We start from the raw sequence: 22668 nt of genomic DNA on the forward strand, positions 1-22668 counted from the left end.
ATTATTTTCCACATAATGTATATTATTGTTGCTCCTCTATGCCCCGCCTTTCTGTAACACATACATTTTTACAAAGCTCATCGTTCTGAAAAGCGAGGTGTGCTCTGATTGGCCAGCTACCCAGTGCACTGTGATTGGCTGAATACCTCAAGTGTGTGATGGAAATGTTATGACCCTTACCACACTGTGATGGCGTCTCCTGGCATGACGAGACAAAACCAATAAAACCAATTAGGTCCAGTGGGGACATAATTACTGATTATAATGACTTATACTGTGTTTTTATGCATTGCGTTGCGTATGGTGCCGGGTTAACAAAAAAACATTTCTGCTTTTGTGATTGGAGTAATAACAAACAAGCGCTACTCTACACTGCTTAAAACTCGTGTTTGAATCATCATTGGCAAATTCTTTAAATATAAAAACATACTTACAGGCTGTGAGTCAGAAGTGCCAGACTGTCCACGCAAAGGTGTAACTCCTCGACTTTATAGAAGCAGCCTTTGAGCACGGACCCATTGTAGGCTACTCTGACGGTTTAGGAAACAGTCCTCCATAAAATGCGTAACACACTGCGGGCTTGAGTGATGAACGGCCGGTGGACTTGAGAACGATGCAGCCAGCAGGTTGAGGCAACCACATGTGACAACCACGGGCTGAATTTTGCTTTGTCCTCGTTGAACGCCAATCCACAGTGCAAGGTTGATGTATTTCTTCCGCGAACAGCATGAATCATCTCTAGGCATGACGAAACAGATATCATCCCCTTTTGGAAGGCCAAACAAAGCAGTTTTGCTTTCACAGTGAAACACACAGCATCTATACAACATGGCGGCGGTGCCAACAACAATACTACAGCGAGAATAAAAGTTATGCCTTCTTTCTTTGTGTGAACATTTGGCTGGTGTTTTGCAAATCTTCCCACACAGTGACATAGAGTTATGTTTGAATGAGTGATTTTGGGGAAGTATGGACAAGACTTAACTTTTATAAAATATATCACTTTGGATTTGAGACTTAAGTCTTTGCAACTTTACAGATCTGATTCATGCACCAAGAGCTTGTAACCTTTCAAAGAGAAAGAAAAAATGTGAAATCACATCATATGACCCCTTTAAATTATTTCTGTTGACAGGAACAAAAAGTGTGCTCTTTGCTCGTGTTTATAAATCACTAATAAGCTTTTAGAGGCTCACAGATGTGTAAATACTGTTTCAGAGCTTGTGTCCTCTCAATTAGGTTTTTATTTATGTTCATTCACTAATATGAATACTCATTTTTGTAAAAATAAATAAATGCTGTATCCTACAAAAACTACTGATTCAATTCCCCATTCAAATCCTAACTGTGATTGTTAAGAAGTGCTTTTTCTTCTCACGTTTAAAAAAATGCAATATTGGAATTGAGTTCCTAAATAAACTTCTTGTTTCTTCTTACTCATGTCTGCAGTAATTTCTGCAATGTTTCCGTGAGGTCAAACGTCTTGGCTATTCAAACACAAGTGTGTGCAGTCCAGCTTCCCGCTCTTTTCCTTCACCATCAGGCCAGAATAGTGCTATTTATGCTGGTCTGGAGGCATTATGGCATTCAGGAACAGTTGTTGTCTTTTTTCTAAAAGACTTTCAGTGACACTTTCAGAATTCCTTTGGAGCATCCCGACATATCAATGACTTATGCAGCACACGACCATATGGGGAGCACTGTGACCTCTGATCTTATGACAATACATTTGCTCTCAGGGGTGAGGGGCTTTGTTGCTATGGGGATGACTACATGTGCACCCTCTGACCTTATCCTGGGCAGGAACACGGCTGTCCACTCGGCTTTTGTTCATGCACAGCTTCTCGTATGGACCATTGTCACCTGTAATATGTGCAACAAATCAGACATTCCGTCACATACGCATTCCTGAAATGCATGACGATTTTGTCTTTATTATCTCACTCCTGTTATTGAAGGCTTAGGATTAAATATCAGGAAAGCTGAAGTAGCAAACCAGGATGTCACCTTGTTCTTGAACCATGTGTGCCACCTTAATCTTAAGTCAATAAAACCAGCAGATATAAAACATGATATACCATATCTGGCTTATATAAAATAAAAAATAAAAAAAGTCCCATAGGGAAGAGGAATAAAAGAAGTGTCTGATACTGTATAGAATATACCTCCTCATGACAGGACAATTATGTCAACAATAGAATCAACAGGACAACAGTATTGGCAGACACCACAGAGAGCAGGCCTGCTACAGAGGGGGTCTGGCCCATATGCCGCCAGATAAATGATAAGCCTTTGTTATTCATTTAAAAGGACGTACTGCTGTCACTGTCTCTAGGACCGCTGAGGAAATTTTGAGACCAAATGCCATTAATTCTAGCTAGTGAACCCATAGAGGTGTATCCAGCCTTGAAGACACAGCTTGCCAGTGCCTCCTCTATATTTATGGGTTTTATTAGTGAAAGAGAACCAGCTCTGAAATAGAGAGGGCTACAACACAGAGATGAATGGTCTGATGGTCTTGTTGCAAATTGCAGATGTTTGTGGGTAGCAATGTTGGGAAAGTGATGTCCCTGTTAGAGAAAAATAAATGAATGGCAATTGAGGGGGGACATGAATTGTATATATATGTGGTATCTTCTCTTTATTATTATAGTACTTTGTCTTCTATAAGTGAATTAGAATTGATTTTTTTTTTTTTTTTACCATTTTTATATTTTAAAGATTGAAAAAAAAACTCTCCTAGTCATAGGCTACGCTAATTATTAGATTTAAATTATTTATTTAAATTACTTGATCATATATTGTAGATTATTGCGTACTCATACAGTATTTTGAATTCAGAAGTTGCACACTATTTCGTAGTTTTAAGTCAAATAAACGAGCACGATTTAAATAATGTTTTAGTCCGAATAAAAGGATTCGAATCGAACTCTTAACTTTATTTAATTATGTACAAACTGCATGGGCTGAATGGATGTGTCTCTGTGGGATTTGCTGATAAAAGTCGATGTCCCATGAGCCTGAGGTAATCCATCTGGTCAGGAAACCCAGCTGAACTATAACGGAACATATTGGAAACCCTGTCAATCTGGACATAATGATTTTAGTGTAAAAGCTCAAATAATGAGGTCCCAATAAACCCTGGGGGATTCCTCACATTAAAGTCACACAGTTATGTTTATTAAAACCCTCGTTTTCATTAATAATCATGAAGCACGATGGTGTCTGCTTCGCGAACATATAGCCTAATATGTTTTAACGCGAAACATAACTAGAAAGAAAAAAACATTCCGGTAAATAGAATAATTTTACCTCTTGATCATAATTGGTACCTATTACATAAACTTTTATACAAAATTCACAATACACGAGTATAGCCTACTTAGGCTACATCAGTAGTGATTAAACTCCTCAGATGCCGGCCTATTTGTGTAGTCAAAAATAACTAGGCTAATAATTAATAATATTATTAATATTTGTTATATCATTATAGCTAGTTAATTACGTATACATTGCATGCATATTTGGGCTATTTAAAGTGTTATCCAACAATCTTCATGCAATCGCGTTTCAAATCTCATCTCATTCGTTTCTTGTGAACGATGGCCAGTCGCTGCATGACGGACTGGAGTATCTCTGTTCTCTCGCACACGACTAGATACGGACTAGAAACAAAGGCAAACAGGATTTGTGAGCACCGAGTGCTTCTATAAGAGCACAAAGCCTCATTTGCAGGTGAATGCGATGGCACTCGCCTTTAGCGGCCTTTGTTCCATTTCGCCTTTTTTGGTGCCAGATGGTCATGGTAATGGGGAACTTCTTTAGAGAGGTTATTTCTGGCGAAACACTGGTAGGCTACTCTTCACCAAACGCGAACGACGCAAATTAAAGGAAAAAATTCTGAGGATAACAAACTTCGATCGGCTGAATTTATATTTATATATATATATATATATATATATATATATATATATATATATATATATATATATATATATATATATATATATATATATATATATATATGAAGAGCTCAGATGCAAAAGCCTCTAAATGCCATCTGAAATTTTCATCTAAAATTAGGATTTTTATCTTTATTTTATTTATTTTTTTTATTTATTTTTTTTTTTATTTAATAGCCTGGCAAAGGAGCTGCACATTGCCATTAAAGTAAAATGACTCAACCTAAGCATAGGAGCTTGATAAAGATCCTAATTTTAAATGAAAATTTCAGATGGCATTTAGAGGCTTTTGCATCTGAGCTCTTCATATATATATATATATATATATATATATATATATATATATATATATATATATATATATATATATATATATATATATATATCCAGCCAATCGAACTTTGCTATATATATGAAGATGCAAAAGCCTCTAAATGCCATCTGAAATTTTCATCTAAAATTAGGATTTTTATCTTTATTTTATTTTTATTTATTTATTTTATTTTTTTATTTAATAGCCTGGCAAAGGAGCTGCACATTGCCATTAAAGTAAAATGAATCAACCTAAGCATAGGAGCTTGATAAAGATCCTAATTTTAAATGAAAATTTCAGATAGGCTATATATATTGTTTTTATTATTATTATTTTTTTTCAAAGTTAAAAAGGTCTTCGTTTTTCGTGTAAATTACAAATAATAAACTAGATCATTTCTGTTGTGAATACAATCTATTTCATCCAGTGTTCGTTTCTTTTCAATTTATTATCAGTTTTAAAAAGCTGTTCATGACAAATTTTTATGTCAATTGATTTTTCGTCATTTGAAACGCAATTGATGTAGGAATCAAGCAGCTATAAGTTTGAGTCTGATACTTTTAAAATGGTCAACGAATCAAATAAAAAAAATCAAATTGGATAGATAAAATATTGCTCACCATTAGATTTCGTTTTGGTCACTGTTTTGTTTATATCGTCTTTGTTTCTCCTATCTCAATGACATTATAAAGATCTGGCGTGTGGTGGTATAGTCAATGTTATTCACAGATAGTGTGTAGGTAAGGGGGAGGGGAGGGGAGGCAGGTGGTTGGCGTGTAAATAGAAGAAGCCCATTTTGTTCAAGTCTTGGTAAGTGTTTCATTAGCGGGATAGCTGAGAGGGTGCTGAAAATGAAGGTCTTATGTGGACAAAGCGGGGTTCCAAGGGCACCTGCCTCCTTCATTATGGAAAGAAAATGGCATTTAAATCCTCCCTATAGCACGCAGCTGCCCGCGTATCCCTCCCCACAAACACTGAGGGCGGAACAGCTGAGTCCCTCCTGTTTAGAGGCCAAACTCTCCTCTTTTTGTCACAGGCAAAATGTTGATGCCACAAAAGTGTATGGCAAACATTTTTTCTTTTCTTTTCCCGTTTACCCACATCCCATGATCCACAACAACGTGTCTAAAACGATCTACATAACTCAGGAACACACATGAATACGACAGGTTTAGCAAAAATATAATTTAATTTACACTTTGATTCAAAGATACAGCGTGAGCTACAGAATATACTTTAACAAACACGGCTCAGAACAATTCTTTGCATGATGTTGCAATTGCAAACAAAACTTAAATAAAACACAACATAAAATATGGCCAAAATGATAAAAACAATAACAATAGCTGTAAATAATAAAGAGTAACCGAGTATTATAAACATAAATAAAATAAGTTAGTATATTTAAGAAATCAAACAAACAGGTATTGCTCTATTTAGAGCAGTGTGGTACAGCCCTCTACACAGTTCAAAACAAACGAAATATCACATTGCACCGTTTAGACATTGTAACACTGCAACAAAGTCTGTGTTTTATTGCTACATGAGAAAAAGTAAAAGTGTGTCCCCTTGTTTCCTTCATCCGCTCTGCAGATAAACACAGGTGGACTGCTGCGTGGAGTGCAAACATCTATAAAGCAAAGAAAACGAGAATTTAGCGTTAGTTACACAGCTAAACAACAGCTTTAAATCGGCTTATACAGCGCATGGACATTTAAATGAAGGACTTCGACTGAATTCGTTGTCGTCAATTAGTTACAAGTTTACTACAATTAGTAATAGGGTAATAAAAATAACAATAATAATGATTTATTATAACAATAATAATGATTCCCGGAGCTGATCGTACCATCGTATTGTTTTACGCGGCGTCACTTCAGTGCTGGCGGCTTGATGCGCGCTCCCGTCATCCTGCTTGGACTCCGGGGTCCTTTTTCTTTTCGGGAAGAAGTCTGGTGGAAATCAATATTAATAGCCGTTAGACATGTTCGCTTGCATTTCACATTAAATATATTGATCTTTAAACAGTTTCCACTGTTTTCATCTATAGTTTCCAGCTTACCTGTGATCTGTGGCGTGCTGTGTCTGGGGGTCTCTGGGATGAGGGACCTCTTGCGCGTGTTTCTGAGGACTGCAGAGCGAGCTGGTCTTGAGTTGAGTGCACCTGAGAGGTTCTCCTGGTTGAGTTCTCCGTGTCGACTCGGGACGTCCGCGGACTCTACCGGACCCCTGGAAACCCCATGTAACCCGCAGTCAACAGCGATGGACGCGTCTCCTGTTGCCATAACAGACGCTCTCTTAATTTGGACTTTATCCTTGTAGAAAAACGGTAATGTGTCTTCAGAAATCTCCTCCCACTCGTAATCTCCGTTCAAAGGGGAGTTGGTCTCAAAGTTAAAGTTCCACCGGCTCTGGTCCCGCTCGGAGATCTCCTGGAGTTTAAGTGTCGTTTCGCAGTGCAGCTCCTCGTGATCCAAGGATCCGAAAAGGTTACGGCAAACCTTTGTTCGCGCGAGAAGAGGAAAGGTCCTCCGTGCAACATGACGCTCCAGATTGCTTGACACGTCCACGTTTGCCATGATGCCTAAAAGTCGTACGCCGACGTTTGTTTAGTTCTTGCTGTCTGTAGTCTGTTTATATCCGTGCCGGTTGTTAAAGGCCAGCTCTGTACGAGCAAAATCCTCCGATTGGCTAGACGACCACCACGCCCTGTGTAACCCCCCCCCCCCCCAAACCAGTATCAGCAAAGTGACCTTCCCCCCTCACTTTGAAAATCACGGCCACTGTGTTAATACCATAAAATACATGTAAAATACGCGACTGTTTTCAGAAAATAAGAAAAAATAAAAACAAAAGGAAAACAAAATAATAGCCTAGGTCTCTCAATATACTATACAGCAACAACATGATAAAAATATATATGCAACATAAATATTAAACCAATATAAAATTGTATTACTAATAGCCTTTATTAAATTAATTATAAAAAGTATTAGAATATTTCGAATATTCGAGCGAAGTCTGCCGTATTTATTATCATCTTCATTAACAACAATGTCATCTTGTTCATAAAGTGTATACGTGCTGGCTCAGTTTCAACATTATATCATTTGGTGTAAATTATAGTTATTAGCATTCGGTGAGGTTTTCTCCCTGATACCGACTGTATCTCTTAAACGATACATTTAGTTCCAAAATATTTTTAAAAATGGTGCATTTTAAAACAACACACCTTATGGTTTACATTGTGTCTTTACTATTACCTTAAATTTAGTAAAATCTTTAGTATAAATTATTAAACAAGCGTTGAATGTAAGTATGATTAATACCGAAATCGAAGTGACGCACACAAATCTAAACGCTGAATCTAAATCAAGTCGCGACACTTCTCAAATCCGCGCGCACTTCTGTAGCCGCTGCCGCTGGGCGGTGCCCACAAATGGCGCGCGAACCTCAACCAACCAGGTGACTCGGGCGATGACGTCAAGCGCGTTCGCAACATGGCTGCGATGCGCGTGACTGAATCTGAGAGGACGAGATCTGCTTCACGAAGATTAAAAAAAAACTAACTCGAGACGAGTAACACTAATTGTCCACCCAAATACAAAATGCTAATTAAGTTTGAATAATACATTCAAGTTATGCACATTATGTGCTAATAGGTTTACCAAGATAATGTCAATATAACAACAATTATCGCTCTGGGTGAGTGCTTGTCTGCAGGCCAGCAACTCATCGCTTATTAGCGGTATATACTTATACATTTTTATATTTCACATCTAATATTTTAACTTATATATATGACTTAATATATAATTTACTTCTTAAATAATTAAAGTTCCTTCTGACTGTATAAAATTGTGTTTTACATAGCCTACTTAAAGATATGGCCTGTTGCTTAGTTATAGTCAGCGAGACGACGACAGCCCATTGCAGCATTTTTTTCAGACCAGCTTCCTATGCTTCTTGATGCCTTCCTACTACCGTATACTGCCTCACGAGGCAGCATTTTACTGTTTAAGACAGAGCCTGTGGTAGATTTGCACATCGACGTCGTCTTCGTTCCCCTTCGTGCTGTCTCTCAGTAGGAGTTGCTGACACCTAGTGGCTGACTCCCGAAACTGCAGACTAACGTCAGATTCTCTCGTCCTCCAGCTGATGGCATGCTTATTTTTCATTCGTAAGAAATTACAAAAAACATTTAATCAATAGACACTTAAGTGTTAATTTTATTAAATTGCATCTATTTGCATCTGAAGATTTCAATTACATTTTAATGGAATGAAAAAAGAGATATTTGCATTCACAGCATGTCATCCTGTAGCCTAAGACTGGTTACCCACTAAAGCTAAGCAGAGTTGAGCCTGGTCAGTACCTGGATGGGAGAGCTCCTGGGAAAACTAGGTTGCTGCTGGAAGAGGTGCTAGTGAGGCCAGCAGGGGGTGCTCACCCTGTGGTCTGTGTGGGTCCTAGCGCCCCAGTGTAGTGATGGGGACACTATACTGTCAACAAGCACCGTCCTTCGGATGAGATGTTAAACTGAGGTCCTGACTCTCTGTGGTCATTAAAAATCCCAGGATTTCTTTCAAAAAGTGTAGAGGTGTGACCTCAGCATCCTGGCTAAAATTCACCCATTGGCCTCTGACCATCATGGTCTCCTAACAATCCCCATTTCTACTGATTGGCTTCATCACTCTGTCTCCTCTCCACTAGCAAGCTAGTGTGGGGTGGGTGTTCTGGCGAACTATGGCTGCCGTCGCATCATCCAGGTGGATGCTGCACACTGGTGGTGGATGGGGAGATACGCCTGTCAATGTAAAGGGCTTTGAGTGCTTAGAAAAGTGCTCTATAAATGAAAGGATTTAATAATTATTATTATATCCAAATTTCCCTTTGGAAACTCTAACATGTGAACAAAAAAGGAACAATAATTTTGAACCTGATTTTATCCAAAGCTCAGATACCTGTCCTGGAACATGTATGCATAATGCATCATTTGCATATTTTAACATAACATTTCAGAAATTTATATAAAAAAACTGTGATAAATCAAGGTAGGAGGTATGTTTTAGTTACATTTGTGGTGTCTTGCCTTCATTCTAGATATAACAATCTTTTTAAGTCTAGCTTTTCTAAGTCTAAGATTTCAAAAAATTTAAGAAGCTTTCATGTCAATTTATACAGTACATACAAATTAGCAACATTCAGTGAAAGACCTCCATGTATTTTAAGCCTTCAGCCTACAAAATTTCAACCATTTCAAATGTCTAAAGGCAATTAGGGGGGAAAAAAATAACAGTAAGCATGTAAATTAAATTAATCACCTATTCCGAAGCTATTTTCCTGTTGCTGTATTAGACTAAGGAATGCTAATGCTGGAGATCAGGAGAAAGGGAGGTAAGTGGTTGAGCGTAGGTAGCAGCGGTTGGTTAGGGAGTGGTTCTGTCATCATAAACCTCCCGATTCACTTCCTGGTGACACTCTAGAGCTGCCCAAGCTTGTAGTGGCCTAGAGGATCCAAGAGCAAAGCCTTCATCCAGATATGCTGGGGCATCAGGATACTCCTCTGGTAAGTGAACCCTTTCCGTAAAAAATATGACTTCAGCTTCCAAGTAATTTGTTGGGTTGTTTATAATAGCTGAAAAACTTTCTAGAAAACAACAACAACCACATTAATATTTTAATTTTGCATTTTGTGAATACTAGCCTGTTATGATTTAGTAGACATCTGTGAAGTTTAGCATTTCAGATTATTATTCACATACCCCTACAGCCTATACTTTCAATGCAAACCTCGAGTTTTATTTGTTCTTTCAGAGATTGACTTTTGTTCAAGTTAACATTTGGACACTAAAGAAAATATTTAAACTACATTAAACGATGACAGTAAACCCAATTCATTGATAAAGTGTCGATGATAAAGATATGTTTCCTGCCGGATCTAATGTCATGTCTAGATGTGACCTTTAATGCAAATGCCTGTATTTGTATGCGGCAGTGTCTGTGGCGTTTTCCTCTCCCATACACCAGTCAAATCATGGGCAGCTCCTGCAGCTCTCCACACACCCACACACACACATCAGTCACGTTTGCATAAATGTCCTTGGTACTTTTCAATAATCACATCCTCCCTCCGAGAACTGATTATTATTTAAGTCGCAATTTGCATAATGTTTTTATTTATAGTTTAAAACTATAGCTTTACAGCACTCAGTCAAACCATATTGTGGCTCATTGAAAACAATGAAATGAATGGCAGCTAGTAGGAAACTGGAAGTTTCAAAAGGTTTAATCAGGAAAGGTGACAGATATACCTGAAGCTGATAGCATTTGGATAAAAACGAATTGATAGAAAAGAGATTAATCAAGTTCATTCAGACTGATTACATCGATTACAGGCTGTCAACCTCCTGAAATGTTTTTATAGCATCATGCTTCTGTTTCGGACTGCTTTTACTATTGCTCTTTTGGTCCGTGCCTCTTCAACCACATGAGGGAACTAACCTCCTAATCACTTGTTGACCAGGATGCAAATAAGCAATAGTTGACAATTACGAAGACAACTTCTGTGGATGATCAATTTTGGCTGCTATCAGTGTTTAAAATGATGTACAGAAGTTTACATGGATTGATTATATATATATATATATATATGCATGAACTGAAAAACTGATGTGTTTTTTACTAACCTGAGGTAAAGAGTCAGAAAGCAAAAAAAAAAAAAGGCAAGCATAAAGAAAAAAAGAACAAGTTGAAGACAAACATATTCTATTCTATTCTATTCTATTGTATGTGAAGAGTTCAGATGCAAAAGTCTCTAAGATTAGGATTTTTATCAAGCTCCTTGAGTCATTTTACTTTAATGGCAATATGCAGGTCCTTTTCCAGGCTATTAAAGTGAAATAACTGAACATAAATATAGAAACCAGATAAAAATCCTAATTTTAGATTAACATTTCAGATGGCACTTAGAGGCTTTTGCATCTGAACTCTTCATATACAATAGAATAGAATAGAATAGAATATGTTTGTCTTCAACTTGTTCTTTCTTTCTTTATGCTTGCCTTTTTTTTTTTTGCTTTCTGACTCTTTACCTCAGGTTAGTAAAAAACACATCAGTTTTTCAGTTCATGCATGGCTCAGCCTTTACTAGAAACGAGGGCAAGTTTGCATGCCTAGAATGAAATGGAAATAGCTTCTGCTTTACATAAAGATGTCCAACTACCTGGACAAATCAGCAGCTCCTGTGGCTGCACCTGACTGGACTGTGATCCACTGCATCTTAATTCTGTCTGTAGGAGGTGTTACGGCAGGGCAGGAGGTGTTTGCAATGTGGCCAACTGTTGAATGAGTCTCAAGAACCTGGGTGAGACTAGCTGCATCACTTATTGCCAATACTTAATACAGTTTACAATGCCTGACCTTTTGTGTCACTATGTGCAGTTCTCTACCAGGATGTCGGTGTTACGTCCCACTCACAGAGTCTGTTGTTAATATGGGCGAGAAGGGCAATAAGAGATTAGTTAAACCCCAGTGGATGGATGGACGTTTGGGAGATATTGATTTTACTGGCGTCAGTCGGACCAAGGGCAAGGTATATCAGGACAGATATTTAAATCTTTTTTGTTCTACCACTAATGAGCTTGTGCACATTATTCACAACTTTATTTGTCAATCCAGTTTATCAGGGTAACCAGCTCTACAGATCCAGATGAAATCTACCAGATGTTGACTAAGCAGTGGGGTCTGGCCCCTCCTCATCTGGTGGTGGCACTAATGGGAGGAGATGAAGTGGCTCAGATGAAGCCCTGGCTGAGGGACACACTTAGGAAAGGCCTTGTGAAGGCAGCACAGAGCACAGGTGGATAATGTACTGCTCACCAAAAACAGAAATCACAATTTCCTTTTGACTGTAACAGAACTTTGACCCTTGACCTACACAGGGGCGTGGATCCTGACCAGTGGTTTACGTTTTGGCATCACTAAGAACCTGGGTCAGGCTGTAAGGGACCACTCTCTAGCGAGCACTTCCAACAAGGTGCGAGTGGTGGCCATTGGAATTGCTCCCTGGAACATGATTCAGAACAGAGATCTGCTACTGTCTGCAAAGGTGAAGACTGCCTTCAGACGTTTATAGACAAGTGTTTTCATTTATCATATCATGTATCATTTAGTTGCATGAAAGAAGCATGCAGACATTTCATTCTGCAATAGAGCGCTGCAGAAATGATTCCTAAAACAAGTGAACATCGTCCCATATTCAGTGTTGTTGTTTGGGTTTTGTAATTAACATGACATAAAAATATATTTTCCCAATTTATTCTATGACATAAAATAAATCAGTAATAGTACCTCACTTGTGACCTCTTGAAAAAGGTGGTCTAATGGGACTACAGAGGCTGCAGGGGACATTCAATCTAATCTCGGCAAACCGGAAAACTCCTCTACACTGATAGCCTCACTGTTTATACTTGCACTCTTACAAACTATTTTAACTTCAACTTTTGAACTTCTAGATTTTAAATAAAGATTGAAAGAGTTGTTGGAAGCTTAGTGGCAGTGATATTAAAGTCATGCAACAGTTGTGTAGTTTGTCTAAAGCCTAACTTGAGCGGTTTACTTCTGGAGATTGTGAAACATTGATTATTTTGTGTAATTTGTTCTTTTTGTTTAGCCTGATCATCCAGCAACATACCCATCTGAGGATCTTCCCCACGGTGCAGTGTACTCCTTAGACTGCAACCATTCTCATTTCATCCTGGTGGACGAGGACCCCCAGAGACCTGGAGCCACCGCTGAGATGAGAGTCAAGATGCTCAAACACATCTCTCTGCAGCGTACAGGATATGGGGGTGAGTTGAGACGGATTTTTATTTATTTATCTATTCATTTTATCTTCTCATGAAGAGATTTTCAATGGAATTCATTGTTTTAACAGGCACAGGTAGTATAGAAATCCCTGTCTTATGTCTTCTTGTTCATGGAGAGCCAAGGATATTACAGGTCTCTCTTAAAATTTTCTTATTGAAATATATCCTCTGAATTTCTGAAGCGTTTTATTGTTGCATGTTATTCTCTCCAGGTTGGTAATAGCCCCTTTCAATGCCTTCTTACAGAGAATGTACAAGAATATTCAGAATTCAATACCCTGGCTCATTTTAGCTGGCTCGGGAGGAGTCGCAGATATTTTAGTGACCCTGATGGACAAAGGATGCTGGGACGCTGATATGGTCCAAGAGCTGCTGATAAACACCTTCACCAATGGCCTACACAGCACTGAAATCCCTTCCTGGATCAAACTGGTAATGAGCAGTTTTTTTGTTTTAAGATATTTAGATGGTGTGCTTTTATGGAAGAATGGATACTTCTGTTTTAGGTGCTTTTTTTAAGTCATTTGTGTAAAGACTCTGATTTGTCCGTTAGATCCAAAGAATATTGGACCATGGTCACCTGCTGACCGTTCATGACACAGAGCAGGACCCAGAAATGGACACAGTAGTTCTCAAAGCGCTGGTTAAGGGTGTGTAACTGTGATTTTATACTAACTCCAGCAAACTCATGAGGGAATCGTATATATTTCTCTATTAGAGTGATATGTTTCTGTATTCATAACTGTTCTTGTCTGGGCTTAGCTTGTAAGAGTCAAAGTCAGGAAGCACAGGACTTCCTGGATGAGCTGAAACTGGCTGTGGCCTGGAATAGGGTGGACATTGCTAAAAGTGAGATCTTCAGTGGAGACATAGCATGGAGTGTAAGAACTGAACTTTTAAAACAAAATTGTTTTGTTTGTTTATCAGTAGGCCTACTTGTTTGGATTCTCATACTCAATATGTATTATGTATTTATACTCTTCTAGGCTCAGGACCTGGAGGAGGTGATGATGGAGGCATTGATAAATGACAAGCCGGACTTTGTGCGTTTGTTTGTGGACAACGGCGTGAACATAAATGAATTCCTAACTTACGGCCGCCTTCAGGAACTCTACTGCTCTGTGTCGGAGAAAAACCTCCTTCACACCCTGCTCCTGAAAAAGCATCAGGTTTATTTGGCTAGCAATCGGATGTCAGGACACCCTCACACTGAACCAGGCGACCGCAGGCCTCGTTTCACCTTTCATGATGTCTCCAAAGTCCTCAAAGACTTTCTTGATGACACCTGTAGGGGTTTCTACCAAAAACTTCCAGCGGTGAGTGGGCCTTTAACATGCACTGAGACGTGATCCGCCATGCTCCAGTCCTACTATATTCTGTGTATCTGCTGCAGGAGAGGATGGGGAAAGGCCGGCTTTTCCATAGCCACAAAAACCTACCAGACATGGACCAGCGTTGTGAGCACCCTTGGAGAGACCTCTTCCTTTGGGCTATCCTGCAAAATAGGCAGGAAATGGCAAACTACTTCTGGGCCATGGTGAGTCAATAAACCAATATGAGCGATGAGCTCATTTTCATAAACTCCATTTGCATTTACAAATTCTGTTTACATCTTCACAATTTGTTCTTTAGTCCTTATCAGAAGCTTGAATCTAAGTCCCATTGATAACCAATCATTTTCAGTTATATATAACAAATGACCTCAGAAGGGTTCACAGATCAAACTTAAAGGGTGGGTAAACAAAGAGCAATTTGCATGAACATTGCTGAGAATCAACCCTGAAGGAATTTGACTGGCTGTGTTTTTGCATTTTTGTGGTTTACAATTCTTGCTCGTTTCTACTGTATAAACAGTACTTATTTAGGGTGATCATATGTCCTTATTTCCACCGAGCATGTCCTGGCCATTTCTAAATTGCCTCAAATGTCCTGGATTTGGCTTTGCTTTTCCAAAAAAGTGCTGCAGCAAAACGTCCAAGATTGTCAAATATGTTTGCCGCAGACCCAAACATTTTGTGGTAATCCAATGGCGAATTGGCCTTCTGGGTTTTGACTTTATTGTTTTTATACTTACTGACGGTAATAACTGAAAAGTTGTCTGACCAATCGCATGCAGGCATTCAACCAATCATGGAGTGCGAGGAGAGAACAATCAAAGCAATGCAAATATGTGTGCATATATTGTATGAGGACTGTCGAGAGCACGTCAATAAGAAAACAAAGCCAACACCAAGACATTTTAGGCAGTTTAGAAATTCAGATCAGGACATGTTTGGGAAAGAAAGGACATACTGTATACTGACCCTAACTTATTCAATGAATTACTGTTCAATCATCTATTAAAACTATTTGTGTGTTTTAGGGCTCCGAGGCCGTGGCAGCTGCTCTGGTGGGCTGTAAGATCATGAAGGAGATGGCTCATCTGGCTACTGAAGCTGCGACTGCTCGTAGTATGAAGAATGCAAAATATGAGCAATTTGCTATGGGTGAGAATCACAGCTTTATAAGCAACAGACTCATTGCTCAGCAGAGTGGAGAACCCAATCAATCAAACGTTTAATCTTTGTTGAGTTCATTTTTTGTCAAACCATTTGAACAGGGAACTAGCTAATCCAATTTGAAGGTACAAGGAAGCTTTTTAAAATGACACTTAAAGATTCTGACAGTTGTGATATACTGACATGGATTGCTTTGTAATATAGTACTGTGTTAAAATTGTGAACTCAGTGTCATTTTTAGTTATGTGTTTCAATAATCCTTTCACAGTCAGTTTCCCTTAGTTATTTTTTTTTGTTGTAAACTGCAGTTTATACCAGGGTCAAATATGGTGCTAACCTCCTTTAAAAATGCCAAAAGGATTCTTAACCTGCATGTTGCTGAAATAAAATGTTAACCCAAGGTTAAGTAAAAAGTATAATATTTTGTTATGGTTTACCCAACATTGTCCCATTTCAATACAATTGGTGCATCCCAAATCGTGTACTTGTGCACTATTCCATGACGTTTTTAATATGAATAGTGTGAGTAGTGTGTTCAAACTGAAAATTCCCAAAAGAAAAAATGCACTTTAAATACCCGGATGATGCACTTAAATAACTGAAAAACTAAGTGTGAAATGTTGGACACTTCATGCACTCAACTGTCACAGCTTTAATTACGAAACGACGGGTGAAGAGCTATCAGACTTCGATTATGAATGACAAAATAACCTTATATCATTCAAACACTACATGATTGAGTACATTGTGCATAAGCACATAGTGTATGAGAGCATAGTGTACAGTGCACCATTTGGAATGAAGCTTATGAAGCATTTAAGAATGCACCAAAAATCATAAAAGTGCTTCATATAAAAACCAATATTCAAAGCCTTCTAAAGTCATACAGCATTTTTGTCTGAGGAACAGAATCAGGAATTCAAGGCATAATTCTTCCAAAATGAAAATTCTGTCATCATTTACCTTCCCTCATGCTGGTTCAAACCTGTATGACTGATGCAGAACAGAAAATAATATATTTTGAATTATGATGGTAACCAACATATTTGGTGACTATTGACTTCCACTGTATGGGGAGAAAAGCCAGAGGCATTTTTAAAAATATCTTCTGGGTGAGTAAATGATGACAGAATTTTCATTTTTGGGTGAACTCTTCCTTTAATTAAAATTAAGAACAGCATTGGTTTGAGTAAATGACACAAAGTGTTCATTTCTGGGTGAACTGGTTCATTAAGCTGTCTGAAAAGCCTGTATAAAGTGTAACTACCAGAACGATCAGTCCTCATGCCTGCACTGTTCTGACAGATCTGTTCAGTGAGTGTTATTCAAACAGTGAAGACCGAGCCTATTCGCTCCTGGTGAGGAAAACATGCTGCTGGAGCAAAGCAACTGTCCTGAATCTCGCCACTTTGGCAGATGCTAAATGCTTTTTTGCTCATGATGGTGTCCAGGTAACACCCTAAGTCTAATTCTTACATTATCATGCCACCAACCAACCATATCCCCATGATCAACCTGGATGCTCTTGCACAGGCCCTGCTGACCAAAGTCTGGTGGGGAGCCATGAGGACAGACACTTCCATCGCTAGACTCGTGCTCACCTTCTTCATCCCTCCCCTCATTTGGACCAGCCTCATCAAGTTCAAGTGGGGATATTATTTGATTAATTCCACGTGTGACATTTAAACTGAATTTTTATTCAATATGCATCAATATATGTGTGTTTATGTGTCACAGTGCAGAGGAACACGTGAAGAAAGGTGAAGGGGAGCCGTTTGATGAGCTAGACAGTTTGGAAACAGAGCAGGCCCTGTTACTAACAGAGGAGGAACCAGTGTAAGCCATAAATCCATACTAAAATAGATAAAAACTACAGTGAAGTTGAATGAAAAACTGTGTTTTTTTTTCCTCAGTGCTGCTGAAGGTGGCAGTGACTCTTGCCGTGCGAGTTGGATTTACATGGTGCTGCAGAAGTGGAATCGTTTCTGGAGCGCTCCAGTTACTGTGTTCTTGGGGAATGTCATCATGTACTTTGCCTTCCTCATTCTGTTCTGTTACGTGCTCCTTCTGGACTTCCGGCCACCCCCACCGCATGGCCCGTCTGCAGCTGAAATCATCCTCTACTTCTGGGTCTTTACCTTGGTGCTGGAGGAAATCCGACAGGTAGGAATTCATATTTTTATATCTATTTAAAACCTATGTGGCTGTTTTTACATTGTGTTTGTGTGTATGTTGACAGTCTTGTATGATTCCCTGCTGATATGACTTTGAGCAGGAGTTTGGTACATATGTCTTTACATATTATTTATCCAAAATAATCAGAAACATAGTTAAAAGTAAATTTATCTGCTCATTTCTAATATTAGGATTCTTTAGAATACGTAGAGCAGTGTTGCTATTGTAAAGCTAAAATAAAAACCTTAAATTTTTTTTGAAATAAAGCAGAAATAATATGCAATATAAATGTTAGCTGAAAAATGTAAATTAAAATTAAAAAAATTTGTAACTAACTGAAATTTACAAAAGTTTAATTTTAAAATAAGTTTTGGTACTAAAATTACTACAACAAAATTTGAAATAAAAAGTAAAGCTACATAGAAATATAATAGAAATTACAAAAGAATATAGCAAAATAAAAATGAAAACATATCACTCTTAAAAATATATTATAATGTATAAATAATACTAAATTGGCTCCGATGTAGAGTGGTCAGTAGATTTTCACACACACTGGGTCACACACAGGGTTGCACAATATAAAAATTTGATTTTAAAATGCCTTCTGAATTCTGATTTGATTTGTATTGAAGTAGCAAAGAAGGTGCATAACTGTAACTTGAGTTAACCATAAATATGTTACGATACAGATACGATACTTGGATTCTAATCTACCCCTTGAAGTCTTCGTACAGAATTGTTTTCATTCAAATTATATATAAAGTGCTTTCAGAAGTCTAATAGTCTGAATTTACAACTTTCAATGCAACAGAATAGCACATCGCAAAAATACAGTGTAAAATGCAATGCACCAGTGAACAGATTCACAATACAATACAGTACAATGCAATATGCCAGATATAATATAGTACAATACCATGCCGGAAAATACAAACAGTCATAAACACACATGCAGGGTGCAGTTTAGCAGTGAAGTGGCCAGTGTGCCCCAGCAGCTGAACAAACAATGCCAACACAAACGGGAGAAGGGTTAAGAAACATATCCAGTTCAGGGAAGTTGTTTATAAGAGTGACACCACAGGGGAAGATACTGTATTAGTTCTTGTTTTGATAGGTGTGAAATGGTTCTCTGAGGGTAGATATTCAAATATGATGTGAACAGGGTTTAAAAAACACTTTTACCTACCAATTTCCTGAACTCTGACTCTGACTGAGATAGGGTAGGTAGGGTAGATGGCAGCCAGTGATTCTCTCAGCTGGTTGCCTAAAGTGCAGAGGTGTGGCTTCATATGTGATGATGATTAAAATGCTATACCAGAAAGCTATGGATGAGGTACGGGGCAGATTTAATGACAGAGGTGCAGAACAGGTTGATCAGCGCTTGTGGAGGAATAACCATTTTAATCAGTAAATTGTTTTTTGAGACTTTCTCGATTTTATTGGGCGGGGTATTAGTTGGTTAACCTCCTGAAAGTCCACAGTGCAGTTATATGTTGCAAAGCTGGTATTCAGTGTATACACCAATTTTCGAACACTCTGATCCACAGAGTTTCTTCACGGATGAGGACATGAGTATTTTCAAGAAGATGAAGCTATACGTGGAGGATAACTGGAACAAATGTGACATGGTGGCCATCTGCCTCTTCGTGGTGGGACTGTCATGCAGGTATTATGATCACATGTGTTGCCGTTGCATGAGCCACATTCAAAGAGCAGCGCACTTCATCTGAACCCTTTGTTTTCTCAAGGATGGCCTCAAGCACGTATGAGGCCGGCCGCACTGTTTTTGCTTTGGATTTCATGGTTTTCACCTTAAGACTCATTCACATTTTTGCCATTCATAAGCAGCTTGGGCCCAAAATCATCATTGTGGAGAGAATGGTGAAACTTGACACAATCTCATTTAAAAATAAATCTTTGAAGAAACACCCAAATAACCACGTGTTGTTTTGATAATGGTTTCACAGATCAAAGACGTGTTCTTCTTCTTGTTCTTCCTGACCGTGTGGCTGATCGCGTATGGAGTGACGACTCAAGCCCTCCTGCACCCCAATGACCCGCGCATCGACTGGGTCTTCCGCAGGGCGCTGTACCGCCCATACCTCCACATATTCGGACAGATTCCTCTGGAGGAAATAGATGGTACACTATCAGCATTCATGCTTAGAGCAGTTGTTAATCGGTGCTTAATTTTAAGCTCAGTGGGTCTAGTCAGATCATTTCCGACAGTATCTGTTCTGTTTAATTACTAGACTTGACCTCTAGGTGGAGCTACTGCAGTTTATTCTTGACCGTATTTGTCCATGCATCTTCACAGCGGCAAAAATGCCAGATGATAACTGCACAAACGATGTAGAGGAGATCGTCTCAGGTGTTCTGCCTCCCTGCCCAAACATCTACGCCAACTGGCTGGTCATTCTGCTGCTCGTCATCTATCTGCTGGTCACAAATGTGCTGCTGCTCAACCTTCTCATTGCCATGTTCAGGTCAGAGTCTGGCTAATATTTTGAGAGGCTACATAATGTCAGTTCATCTTTGCAGAAAAGTAAAGTTCCATTTCAAATGTGTTTGCCAGGACAGATTAGTGTGTAGGTTTTGTGTGTGTATGTGTTTATTTATTTACTAAGTATGCCACGCAACTCTCTCTCCGCAGCTACACCTTCCAGGTGGTGCAGGAGAATGCAGACATCTTCTGGAAGTTCCAGCGCTATAACCTGATTGTGGAATACCACAGCCGTCCGGCGTTAGCTCCGCCCTTCATCATCATCAGCCACATCTCTCAAGCTCTCCTCAGCCTCGTCAAAACTACAGAAAGCAATCAGGATCTGCTGGGTGAGTAAACCCACACACCCTCTGTGTGTGCTTCCTGGACGGATTATTCTGGTAACTCACGATGAATACCCATCTGGTAACTTTCTTTTTGAGGCAAGTTACAAGAAGTACCGAACGATGACTAAGAAGAAAAGAACATGTCAGAAAAAAAGCAAGGAAAATATTTAAAGAACCTGTGGTTATGTGTTTGTTCCTCTTTCCTTGTGGTGGTTAGAGAGGGAACTACCAGCTGGACTGGACCAGAAGCTGATGACATGGGAGACGGTGCAGAAGGAGAACTACCTGGCTGAACTGGAGCATGAGCACAGGGAGAGCAGTGCAGAGAGACTCCGATACACGTCCTCTAAGTGAGTTCCACTAAGATCTTATAATAACCCATTGTCTTGCATTGAGATTTGGGCTAGAGATTGAAATGTATAACCATGTTGATCTACCCTGTTTGCGTGTAACACTTCATAGGGTACAGAGTTTGCTGAGGATGGTTGGGGGTTTTAAGGAGCAAGAAAAGCGCATGGCGACAGTGGAGACTGAGGTGAGAAGAAGGAGTAGCTGCTGACTTCATTAAGTCCATGATGGTGAATGACTTTACTGAAAGTGAAACTTCATCTGTAGGTGAGGTACTGTGGAGAGGTGCTGTCTTGGATTGCAGAGTGTTTCCACAAAAGTACTCTGAAGTGTGACAGGGACGCTCCTAAAGCCCCACGTGAGGCTTCCTTTACTATTGTGTTGCTCTTATTCGGAATTCCTCATCTCTGATATCTTATTTGTTCCCTCTGTTACTCCGTGCCTTCTTTCCATTGTCACAGTTAACTCTAGCTTCACGTTTTCCAGGTTCCATTGCTATCAGCTCCAGAAATCCGCCACCGCAGGAAGCCAAGCGAGAGCAGCCATCGAGACATTCAGGAAATGGTGTCGACAAGAAACTGCCCTACATCGATCAGTGATCTGCCCACGTTATTATGCATTTGTTTCATTTAACTAGATAACTAGTGAGACGGTTGTGGCTGTATTTGTTTAATGAAAAAAAAGTCAAAAAGGCAATATTGCGAAATATTGCAACAAGTTAAAATAACAGTTTTCTGTTTGAATATATTCCCAAATGTAATTTATTTCAAAGCTGAGATTTCAGCAGCCCTTACTCCAGTTTTCACTGTAACACAACTCTTCAGAAACATTTCTTATTATTATCATCTCAGTTAAAAACAGTGTCACAGTGCACACTTGACAGTTTCACACAGGAACACACTGATTATTCATGATCAAGAATGACCAATACCGTAATGAATCAGGAACCAATTGACTTGGCAAATTTACCCAACGTGCACAAGGGACCTCAAAATCAGCCTTGAGGGAAAACAAGGATTTAGCGAAAGTCTGTTTTCAGTAAGATGACCAGAACTAAATGAGGACACATTCACTCTGTACGAACCTACAGTGTTTGCTCCTTAAGACAGAAGCCAACCGGCTCTAGATGTAATGAAACTGAAAAGCATCATAGTCGCTTCTGCACTGTGATGGATAGGCTAGGTATGTATTAAACTTCAGGTTACACTTGATTTTAAAGTGTCCTTGTTACAGTGTAACTAAACATTTAAGTAATGTGTAGTTTTAATGAACTACATGTACTTACTATAGGGTTAGGGATAGAATAATGGTCTGGCTTAGCATAATTATTGTAGTAATTGTTATTATAATAGTCAGTACATGTGTAACAAGGACACCTTGAAATAAAGGGTTACCAAATTTCATTTGTTCCTTTATTATGGCGTTGTGCTTAAGGAACAATGTTTTCTGTTCCAAATGTTTGTGATGAATTTATTTATGTGTGCTGCAAAATCAATGATACCATACATGATTTCTTACTCATCTTTGTAATATTTATGTTGTGTGATGCAACAATGAATGAGAATGAAGAATAAAAAGTTCAGTAGAAAACTGTTCAAGCTTATTCATGAGACTATGTGTAATATCTGTATGCATGTGTTTGTGATTGCATGTGGAGAATAATAATTTAT

General features: G+C 38.8%; 2 protein-coding genes across 2 annotated transcripts; one reads left to right on the forward strand and one right to left on the reverse strand.

Moving 5' to 3' along the window:
- Window positions 1-5445: 5445 nt before the first annotated feature.
- On the reverse strand, window positions 5446-6930 carry LOC113051343 (cyclin-dependent kinase inhibitor 1C-like). Its single transcript, XM_026214998.1, has 3 exons — window positions 6338-6930; window positions 6125-6227; window positions 5446-5905 (listed from the first exon to the last, which is right to left on the reverse strand). Coding segments are annotated over exons 1-3 (621 nt in total). The 5' UTR covers window positions 6855-6930; the 3' UTR covers window positions 5446-5904.
- Window positions 6931-9768: 2838 nt separating this feature from the next.
- Window positions 9769-22599, forward strand: LOC113051326 (transient receptor potential cation channel subfamily M member 5-like). The gene is made up of 26 exons (XM_026214956.1): window positions 9769-9844; window positions 11574-11641; window positions 11719-11869; window positions 11956-12136; window positions 12219-12385; window positions 12950-13127; window positions 13214-13278; window positions 13392-13577; window positions 13699-13795; window positions 13908-14026; window positions 14132-14461; window positions 14539-14682; window positions 15508-15631; window positions 16949-17094; window positions 17177-17289; window positions 17381-17479; window positions 17557-17806; window positions 19369-19487; window positions 19570-19702; window positions 19789-19963; window positions 20139-20307; window positions 20475-20653; window positions 20868-21000; window positions 21113-21185; window positions 21266-21356; window positions 21485-22599. The coding sequence occupies exons 1-26, from the start codon at window positions 9818-9820 to the stop codon at window positions 21595-21597; spliced, it is 3630 nt and encodes a 1209-aa protein (XP_026070741.1). The 5' UTR covers window positions 9769-9817; the 3' UTR covers window positions 21598-22599.
- Window positions 22600-22668: the final 69 nt, after the last annotated feature.

The sequence above is a fragment of the Carassius auratus genome, chromosome 32 (genome assembly GCF_003368295.1).
Source record: "Carassius auratus strain Wakin chromosome 32, ASM336829v1, whole genome shotgun sequence".
Classification (NCBI taxonomy): Eukaryota; Metazoa; Chordata; class Actinopteri; order Cypriniformes; family Cyprinidae; genus Carassius; species Carassius auratus.